The 9,874-nt window shown below is 37.1% G+C and overlaps 1 protein-coding gene across 1 annotated transcript; it reads right to left on the reverse strand.

Moving 5' to 3' along the window:
- Nucleotides 1-316: 316 nt before the first annotated feature.
- On the reverse strand, nucleotides 317-9,020 carry emc10 (ER membrane protein complex subunit 10). Its single transcript, XM_061712593.1, has 8 exons — nucleotides 9,006-9,020; nucleotides 8,847-8,913; nucleotides 7,367-7,479; nucleotides 5,217-5,330; nucleotides 4,168-4,352; nucleotides 3,920-4,013; nucleotides 922-1,019; nucleotides 317-450 (listed from the first exon to the last, which is right to left on the reverse strand). The coding sequence occupies exons 1-7, from the start codon at nucleotides 9,018-9,020 to the stop codon at nucleotides 933-935; spliced, it is 675 nt and encodes a 224-aa protein (XP_061568577.1). The 3' UTR covers nucleotides 317-450; nucleotides 922-932.
- Nucleotides 9,021-9,874: the final 854 nt, after the last annotated feature.

Raw genomic sequence — 9,874 nt, forward strand, 5'->3', positions numbered from 1 at the left:
TCACAAGCACGTCTAATATTCTTTTCCGTTTAATCGTGCAGCCTTCTCGAGGTGTAGCGGTTTTCCCGGCGTAAACACATATTTCACAAGCTTTCATCAGTTCCTCTTTAATGCATGCTCTTTTTAGATGCAACGGCAACATTATTACTCCCAAATCACACAGTTAAAACAAGTCAAGTAATAAATACTTTATTTTCACATTAGTATTAAAAATGCAGTCGTTTTCGGGTCACAATATTTCCTCTGTACTGCAACATTATGCACTTACCCTAAACAGCATTATGTACAGCAGTTAAAAACGGTCTAAGAGAAACATTGTTCAGAGATCAGGTGTTGGCATCTTGCTCATCGGCCACCGCCGTTGCCGCCTCCGCCTCCAGCGCCGCCTCCTGATTGGTCCTGAGCGCCGGACATCATCAGGAAGAGAACGAGAGGCACGATGTACATCCACTGAGGAGGGAAACGAAGAGAAGGGAAATCAATTACAACGTTCGCCGTGTTTTCAAGAGAACAAATTTACTGGAATTAGTGACATGTAATTTTAAAAACGGTCCCATATCTTTATTCCCCCCCATCATTGATTAGGTTAATTTCTAAATAGCAGAGAAGAAAGGAGAGTGAAGATTTCAAGGCCAAAACACCATTCTGATCATATCCAATCTGAATTGATTCATACTGATAGCTCAATATTTAACAGAGGTGGTTTTGATTGAATGAAATTTGATCTCCCTCATTTAAAAACTTGACTAAAGGCCCAAGACGTTTTTGACATCGGACGAGTAGAGAGGGCGTGAGTGGAAGGGAAGGAAACGAGTGAAAACTAGGAGGTGTGTTTGAGTTAGTCACACTGCAGAGAAGTTAAACACAAACACGCAGAGGAGGGAGGGGAGACAGAATGAGCCACAAGTAAGAAAACTGTACTTCAGTGGGAATCAGCTCTGCTCTCTGCCTCCCCCTGCTGGGGGTTGTGCCGAATTGCTGACCATGAGGAAGATTGCACCTCCAAGAATCAAATACCACTGGAACACAGCACAGCACTGAGTCAACACACGGTCACTGAGCACAGCAAGGGACACACGGCACAGAACAAAACAACACACACACATGATCAAAAGAGCTCAGACGAGCCAAGCAACGGGTCACAGGATCAGGACGCTGGTGGAAACGTGGCTCGGATGGAGACCCAACTTTACTCCAAATGACAACTAGGGATGGGCGGTATGGACTAAAAAATGTATCACGATAATTTCTGGCATTTATCCCGATAACGATAAAAATAATAACAATACAAAAATGTCATCAATGGGAATTTTTCTCTTTCTGGCTCATTTCTTTCTTTCTTTCTTTCTTTCTTTCTTTCTTTCTTTCTTTCTTTCTTTCTTTCTTTCTTTCTTTCTTTCTTTCTTTCTTTCTTTCTTTCTTTCTTTCTTTCTTTCTTTCTTTCTTTCTGGCTCATTTCTTTCTGGCTCATTTCTTTCTTTCTTTCTTTCTTTCTTTCTTTCTTTCTTTCTTTCTTTCTTTCTTTCTTTCTTTCTTTCTTTCTTTCTTTCTTTCTTTCTTTCTTTCTTTCTTTCTTCTTTCTTTCTTTCTGGCTCATTTCTTTCTTTCTTTCAGGCTCATTTCTTTCTTTCTTTCAGGCTCATTTCTTTCTTTCTTTCTTTCTTTCTTTCTTTCTTTCTTTCTTTCTTTCTTTCTTTCTTTCTTTCTTTCTTTCAGGCTCATTTCTTTCTTTCTTTCTTTCTTTCAGGCTCATTTCTTTCTTTCTTTCTTTCTTTCTTTCAGGCTCATTTCTTTCTTTCTTTCTTTCTTTCTTTCTTTCTTTCTTTCTTTCTTTCTTTCTTTCTTTCTTTCTTTCAGGCTCATTTCCTTCTTTCTTTCTTTCTTTCTTTCTTGCTCATTTCCTTCTTTCTTTCTTTCTTTCAGGCTCATTTCTTTCTTTCTTTCTTTCTCATTTCCTTCTTTCTTCTTTCTTTCTTGCTCATTTCCTTCTTTCTTTCTTTCTTGCTCATTTCCTTCTTTCTTTCTTTCTTTCTTGCTCATTTCCTTCTTTCTTTCTTTCTTTCAGGCTCATTTCTTTCTTTCTTTCTTTCTTTCTTTCTTTCAGGCTCATTTCTTTCAGGCTCATTTCTCAGGACCCTTCCTTCCTTCCTTCCTTCCTTCCTTCCTTCCTTCCTTCCTTCCTTCCTTCCTTCCTTCCTTCCTTCCTTCCTTCCTTCCTTCCTTCCTTCCTTCCTTCCTTCCTTCCTTCCTTCCTTCCTTCCTTCCTTCCTTCCTTCCTTCCTTCCTTCCTTCCTTCCTTCCTTCCTTCCTTCCTTCCTTCCTTCCTTCCTTCCTTCCTTCCTTCCTTCCTTCCTTCCTTCCTTCCTTCCTTCCTTCCTTCCTTCCTTCCTTCCTTCCTTCCTTCCTTCCTTCCTTCCTTCCTTCCTTCCTTCCTTCCTTCCTTCCTTCACGTTGTGCGTGGATTTAACACAGAACCATAAATTCTTACCGTGGGGAATTTTTTTTTACGGTTTATCATGAACGGTAAAATATCGCCCATCCCTAGTGACAACTCAAACAAAACCTCACTGTAGGCTTTAAAAGATGACTCACTTTTTTTGTTATTTAAAGTTTAAAAGTGAAACTGTGATATGACTTTTGTTGCAGTTACGGTTTCTCAATAACAGCTTGAAAAGGGCATCTTTTTGTTTGAATCTGAGCCAAACTACGGGTATGAAAGCACCCTTAAATAGGAAAGACAGGCGTTGCAAGTAGGAATGGGCGATATTTTACCGTTCACGATAAACCGTCAAAAGAATTCCCCACGGTAAGAATTTGTCATCTTGCGGTAAAAATGATAAATTCCCGTTGATGGCGTTTTTTGTGTAAAACTGATTTATGGTTCTGCGTTAAATCCACGTACAACGTACGGGAAGGAAGGAAGGAAGGAAGGAAGGAAGGAAGGAAAGAAATGAGCCAGAAAGAAAGAAAGAAAGAAAAAGAAATGAGCCTAAAAAGAAAAAAGAAAGAAAGAAATGAGCCAGAAAGAAAGAAATTAAGGAGCAAGAAAGAAAGAAAGAAATGAGAAAGAAAGAAAGAAAGAAAGAAAGAAAGAAATGAGCAAGAAAGAAAGAAAGAAAGAAATGAGCAAGAAAGAAAGAAAGAAAGAAAGAAATGAGCAAGAAAGAAAGAAAGAAAGAAATGAGCAAGAAAGAAAGAAAGAAAGAAATGAGAAAGAAAGAAAGAAAGAAAGAAATGAGCAAGAAAGAAAGAAAGAAAGAAATGAGCAAGAAAGAAAGAAAGAAAGAAAGAAAGAAATGAGCAAGAAAGAAAGAAAGAAATGAGCAAGAAAGAAAGAAAGAAATGAGCAAGAAAGAAAGAAAGAAAGAAAGAAAGAAAGAAAGAAAGAAAGAAAGAAAGAAAGAAAGAAAGAAAGAAAGAAAGAAAGAAAAGAAAGAAAGAAAGAAAGAAAGAAAGAAAGAAAGATAAATTCCCATTGATGACGTTTAGTAGTATTTAGTATCTTTTAGAGCAGTGTTTTGGGGGCTCCAAAGACTGAATGTGGTGAAAGATTTATAGTTAAAAAGGTGGAGTTGAATTGGTATTTTTTTTATCGTCATTTTATCGTTATCAGGATAAATGCCAGAAATTATCGTGATACATTTTTTAGTCCATACCGCCCATCCCTAGTTGCAAGTACAAAAAAACAAACCACGAACAGCAAAGGAAAAGTTCTTTGAATTTGAGAAGACATCCCTACTTACTGGCTACAAATAAAGGCATGTTTACTGAATACATGCAGGTACAGTGAGTCTCCTAACAGATTTTACAGTGACTAAACTGGTTATTACAAACATCAGAGCACAATATCAAAGGCTGAATATAACCTTCAAGGCACAACTTGCAGGCATTACAGGATACTTTTAGTATGAGCACTTACATATTTAGCAAAGAATGACTTCTGCTCTTGTGGATTCTTCCCTTTCTTCTCAGTTTCTTGTTCCATTCGTTCAATGAACAAAGCGGTCTCAGGTCTGAAAGAAAGATCAGTACTGAAGCAACTGCTGAATCAGAGAAATGTACTTGAGACCTGTACCGATGAGCGAATGGTGTGGAGCTGCTGAAGCCTGACGAATCAAAGGTATTTCAAATAAACACATAAAAACAAAGGCAGATAACGGGACTGACCCAGGGGCATTGACAGGAGCCATGATGCTCAGCGTGGTGTTGAAAACCTCCAGATCAACTTCATCCTCCACCTCAGTGCCCCGGCAGGCTCCAGGTAACGTTACTATGGAGACGGCGATGAGGTAGCCGGAGACGTCTGTGTGGAGCGTGATCACGTCACTCAGGTGGGACTCCACCATGGCACACTGAAGAAAACAAGTTTATACCAACTTGAAAACAATATCATGTCTTAGAAAACTGAAAAATACAATATAAGGAGCCATAAAAAAAGAAAAACCACAAGATGTGTCATATAAGGACAATTTTCCCCCCAATATATGAAATTTCCCAAGTCTCACATACTCGTTTTTTTAGGTATTTTGGTTGATGAGAAATTGAATTGGAAAAAACATATACATTTCATTCATAATAAAACTGTGAAGTCATTGGGCATCATCAGCAAACTGCAAAATCTCGTTAATATTTCTTGCTTATTAACTCTATATTCTTCTATGATTTATCCTTATTTGATTTATGGTAATATTGTTTGGGCCAATACATACCCGTCCAGTCTTCATCAACTTTATTTAATTTGTTAATTTATTTATTTGTAAGACTGGCAACTTTTTCTCTGCGGAACCCTCTACTCCTTTGTTCAGAAAACTCAAAATTCTTTCAGTATATGACATAAATATTCATCAGATATGTGTGTTTTTATACAAACATATGTTTTTGCCTTTTTCTTTACCACTATCGTTTAGTAATTTTTTTCACATATAATTCTCAAATACATATACTAGACAGATTAATCATCTCCATCTTCCTTTTTATAAAACTAAACACGGCCAGTTTTCCCTCAGATATCGCGGTGTACAGATATGGAACTCCAAATCTCAAATTATCAAAAGCTCTGCTTCTCTAGAGATTTTTAAAATAAATGTATCATCTCATTTAATTCACATTTAAAAAATTTGCAAACTATTAAAATAAAATAAATATGGAGGTAAAATTTACTTTAGTAACTTAAAAATGTCTAATTAATTAGCAACATTTTTGAATGAAATACATACAGCTCTGACAAACGCTGTGAGGTAACCGTCCAACTGCCACTCCGTCTGTCTGTCCGCTTGCAGAAAAACACGAGGCACTCTGATCTTGTAAAGACCGTCAACTGCTGCCACTTCCTGAGGAGAAGAGACAAACATCTTACAAAAGATATAAGCTTTGGCTGGCTAAGAAAAGGGTTATCCTTTGTACAATTAACAACTTATTACTAGGGATGTACCGATCCGATCAAGTGATCGGAAATCGGCCTGATCATGTTGTTTCAGACTTGATCAAAATCTGACGTTGCATCCCGATGGTTCGGATATATAATTTATTCTCATTATTTTGATCAGGGCATCAAACAGATGATGGAAATGATAAATAACCAGTGAACCAACGAGCAACAGGTCCACGACGCTGCTAATATGAAGAAAGCTACGGGTGAGGTGGGGGTGCGGAGTGTGGGCTGCGTTACGTAAAGTGAGTTGAATAAAGTTGTTTGTTTTTTGCTGATCTGCACGGCAGTGTTACAGCGGATGTAAATAAATAAAAGTTACAACGGTGATTGAAAACCGAACAAAGCGTCTGTGTCGTCTTCCTGAGCTGAGCATTCAGAAAACGCCACAGGCTGCGGGCAGCGTGACGGACACCCTGCTACCGCGAGGAAAATTGTAGGTCTTTCAAACACAAACATCTTATTGTTTAAGCCAGAAAAGGACAGTAAGAAGTAAGAGTACAGTCTAAAAACCACTTTTATTTGCTTATTAGTTTACATGCCTGCTGGGTTTTTTAAGTTGAGCAGCTGTTTTCATTTAATTTAAATGTATGTTTAAATTTGCACTATTTTACTAGTTAATAGTTGCACTATTATTATTTGATTGTTCAAGCTATCTCGAAGAGAACTGCACTGTTTAAATGTTAAATGATAAAATAAGAATAAATTAAAAATGAGGGAAACCTGGATCTGTTTGTTTTGCATTTGTTCATCTTTTTAATTTGTTACGAAAGTATCGGATCGGGACTCTGTATCGGCAGATACTCAAAATCGAATGAAATGAATCGGGGCCAAAAAAACCTGATCAGGACATCCTTACTTATTACACAATAGGGCTGCAACGATTCGTAAACGTTGTTGACAAAAATCGATAATCAAAATTGTCGACAATGAATTCCATTGTCGACAATTGTCGCCAGACGTGTTTTTCCAACGGAGTGAGGCATCTCACTTCAATATAATCTCTGCCGAGAGTCGCACAGCACGATAGCGTCTCACTCAGCTGCGGGTAATAAAACTTCAAAATTTTTGGAGCATTTTAGCCTCGATACGGCAAATAAAAAGATGACTTGCAAGGTTTGCAAAGCTGACCTTGGTTTTCACGGGAGCACGTCGGTAATGAGTGTTTACCGGAGTGTTGAACAAAACGGACTCTTCGCCTTGGTAATATATTAAGCCTATTTTCATTTGTTAAATTAATTCGTTAACTTTGTTTATTACATGTTATTTATTACTATTATTTGAGCCACTCACAGCCTACTCTCGTTGCTATAACCTCAATCATAATTGATGCAGCTCGAAAGGCAAAAAAGCTTGTGTGATGATGACAATGATGGATTTGCATCGCACTTTCAGTTAGGTGTTTATGAACTTTCAATTATCCATCAAACTCCACAATGATCATGTTAACATTAAATCAGATAGATTTGTCTGGACATTTCTCTTGCGGGACGGGAGAAGACACTAAATCAATGCATCTCTATTGTGGGCCGTGCGGGCATAAATTCTCAGTTTTGCGGATGCGGGCGGGAGCAGGATGAAGAAAATAGTCCTGCTATATCAGGGCTCTAGTGCCATCTTTCTTGTGTTTATTATCATTTGCCACATAATTAAAGCAACCTCACACTAAATTTAAAAAAAAATTACTAATTACCCGATTAGTCGACTAATCGTTTCAATAGTCGGTGACTAGTCAACTATTAAAATAGTCGTTAGTTGCAGCCCTACTACACAATGCTCCTCAGTTTTCATTGCATATACAGTATATTATTGACTCTAAGTGTTTTTCTCTGGTGCTGGTCAAAAAGTGTCCATAAAGACGATAACATTTAATTCAAGAATAAAGAGTGAATGCATCAGCGAGTCACAGCTTCAGTTCATCTTGTCAACCTGATTCACCTTCAGTTTGCTTCTGTCCTCCTCCGACAGCTGACTCTGAGTTAGTGAGACGCCGGGCTCCCTGCCAGACTTCAGCACCAGCGCTCCGCGCACCTGGAACTTGGCTGTATCATCTGGGGGGCGGCAGAAATATTTTACTGCAATGATGAGGACAAATACCAGTATGTAAAATTGACAGCTCTGGCCCAAAACCTCCACTAATGAACTGTGGAGACTCTGTGGAACAGTTTGGAGCAGGAAATAAAACAAAGTAGTAACATAGATCTGTTTAAAAAGAGATCAAAAAAAATTCTTTATAAACAGTTATATGGAAGAGGAAATCGGTTAACGAAGAGTGTGAGAAACAAATAAAATAGTGAAAGTAGTAGTAGTATATGTTGTATAGTAATTTAATATAACTGTAATAACTGTAATAATAACCAATCTGCATGATGCGCAAGATGCTAGGCACGTCACGCGTGAGAACGCGCAAGACTTTTCTATACGAAATATTTTTGATCAATTTTAAATCTACCTTATAGACTGTTATTACTAAATGTTATCATTAAGTGAGAAAAATAAATTTCATGACCAGTCAGTCAGTCAGTCCTGGAGTTGAGGGGGGGTGGCATCCCTCCGAAATAAAAACGGTCAAAATCATCCCCCCTGTAAAACTGCCATCCCTCCTTTCCATCCCTTATGCCATTTCATCAATGAATGTGGTTTTACTGCTATTTCAACATTTAGAGTCATCACCAGAAAAATAATACCAGAAAAATGTGACAATTTTCACCTGTTTCAAGTAAATTTTCACTTGAAATAAGTAGAAAAATCTGCCAGTGGGACAAGATTTATCTTCTTATTACAAGCAAAAAAATCTTGTTCCACTGGCAGATTTTTCTACTTATTTCAAGTGAAAATCTACTTGAAACAGGTGAAAATTGTTGTTTTTCCCAGTGATGAGTATTGTTTTAAGTGTAATGAGATTTGTTTTACTAAAATTAGACATTTAACTAGAAATAAGACAAATATTCTTGTTAAGATTGTGAGTTTTTGCAGTGATCCATTTTACTTATCCTGTGAAGGACAGAGTCGTATTGATAAGTTCAGAAAACTGTTTTTTATTGTTGTGTTTTGATGTATTTGATGTAAGCCCAGTGGATATTTAAAGCTTACAGAAGGCTGCATTTAACTGCTGCTATGTCATTCCTGCAGTATTTCTGAAGGTGTTTTGGTCAGTGCTATTATTTGTAATATATTATATTATTTGTAATCAGCACAAATTATCTGTCCCCATATGATAAAATCCACCATCCCCCCTGATTTTATATATATATATATATATATATATATATATATATAAATAAATGAAACCCAGCCACATATGAGAATACATAAAAAAAAGGTTAATATTGTGGTATAACGTGATTAGCACAAGTCTTAGTTAGCCTGCAGGTATTTACAACAGCAATAACAGAATCCAACAGTGAAATGTTCTCACCGACTTCAAACGAGTGTTCCAGGGGAACAGAGAAACCCCCGAACTCCGTCTCGAACGCGTCTCCGACCTGTCAATCAAAACAACCACAGTTTACCGTCAGTCCTGCAGCTAACGCTAACATGTGGCTAACAGCCGGGCAGACACTTCATTCAACGGTACAGGTAATGTGTTCATCCTCACCCTGCGACCGTTATTACAACAAACATAATTCGTGAAAATTAAAATTAAAAAAATAGAAAGAAAAGATGGTTTTAATGTCAGGACGTGAGCCATTTTCACTGACGTTTGCACCGGACGAGAGAGTCAGGTGTACCGGGGCCACTTCCGCTGGTTTTCACAATAAAAGCACCGGAAGTAAGCGATTATGCGTCATTTAGATCAGCAATATTTTTTAAGGCAAGGCAAGTCAACACAAGGTAATTCAAAGTGCTTTACATCAACATTAAAAGCAGCAAGACATAATTAAACAGTAAATAACAAATACAATGAAATAAAATGATAAGAAAAGAGGTAAAATAATAAAAAGCACAAGTTGTTAAAAAGTAAGGGCGGTAGTATTTAATTTAAGAGTACGCTTCAGTAAACAGTAATGTTTTTAGCCCTGATTTAAAGGAGTTGACAGTTGGAGCAGACCTCAGGTCTACAGGAAGTTTTTTCCACCGGTGAGGAGCAGAATAACTGAACGCTGCCTCACTGCAAAAACTCAAAATCTTTACAAGAATATTTGTCTTATTTCTAGTTAAAATGTCTCATTTTTAGTAAAAATCTCATTACATTTAAGACAAGACTCAAAAACAACAGTTTTCACCTGTTTCAAGTAGATTTTCACTTAAAATAAGTACAAAAATCTGCCAGTGGAACAACATTTTTTTGCTTGTAATGAGAAGATAAATCTTGTCCCACTGGCAGATTTTTCTACTAGTTATTTTTCTGGTAATTAATCTTGTTTTAAGTGTAATGAGATTTTTTGACTAAAAATTAGACATTTTAACCAGAAATAAGACAAATATTCCTGTTAAGATTTTGAG

The sequence above is a fragment of the Cololabis saira genome, chromosome 21 (assembly GCF_033807715.1).
Source record: "Cololabis saira isolate AMF1-May2022 chromosome 21, fColSai1.1, whole genome shotgun sequence".
NCBI classification, from domain to species: Eukaryota; Metazoa; Chordata; class Actinopteri; order Beloniformes; family Belonidae; genus Cololabis; species Cololabis saira.

What these genes read in the sequence shown, in the direction of transcription:
- emc10 (XM_061712593.1), bottom strand. An exon ending in GGAACACTCGTTTGAAGTCG is followed by an intron (nt 7,480 to 8,846) that starts GTGAGAACATTT and finishes GCCGCCCCCCAG; the next exon opens with ATGATACAGCCAAGTTCCAG. An exon ending in GCTCCTGTCAATGCCCCTGG is followed by an intron (nt 4,014 to 4,167) that starts GTCAGTCCCGTT and finishes TCTTTCTTTCAG; the next exon opens with ACCTGAGACCGCTTTGTTCA.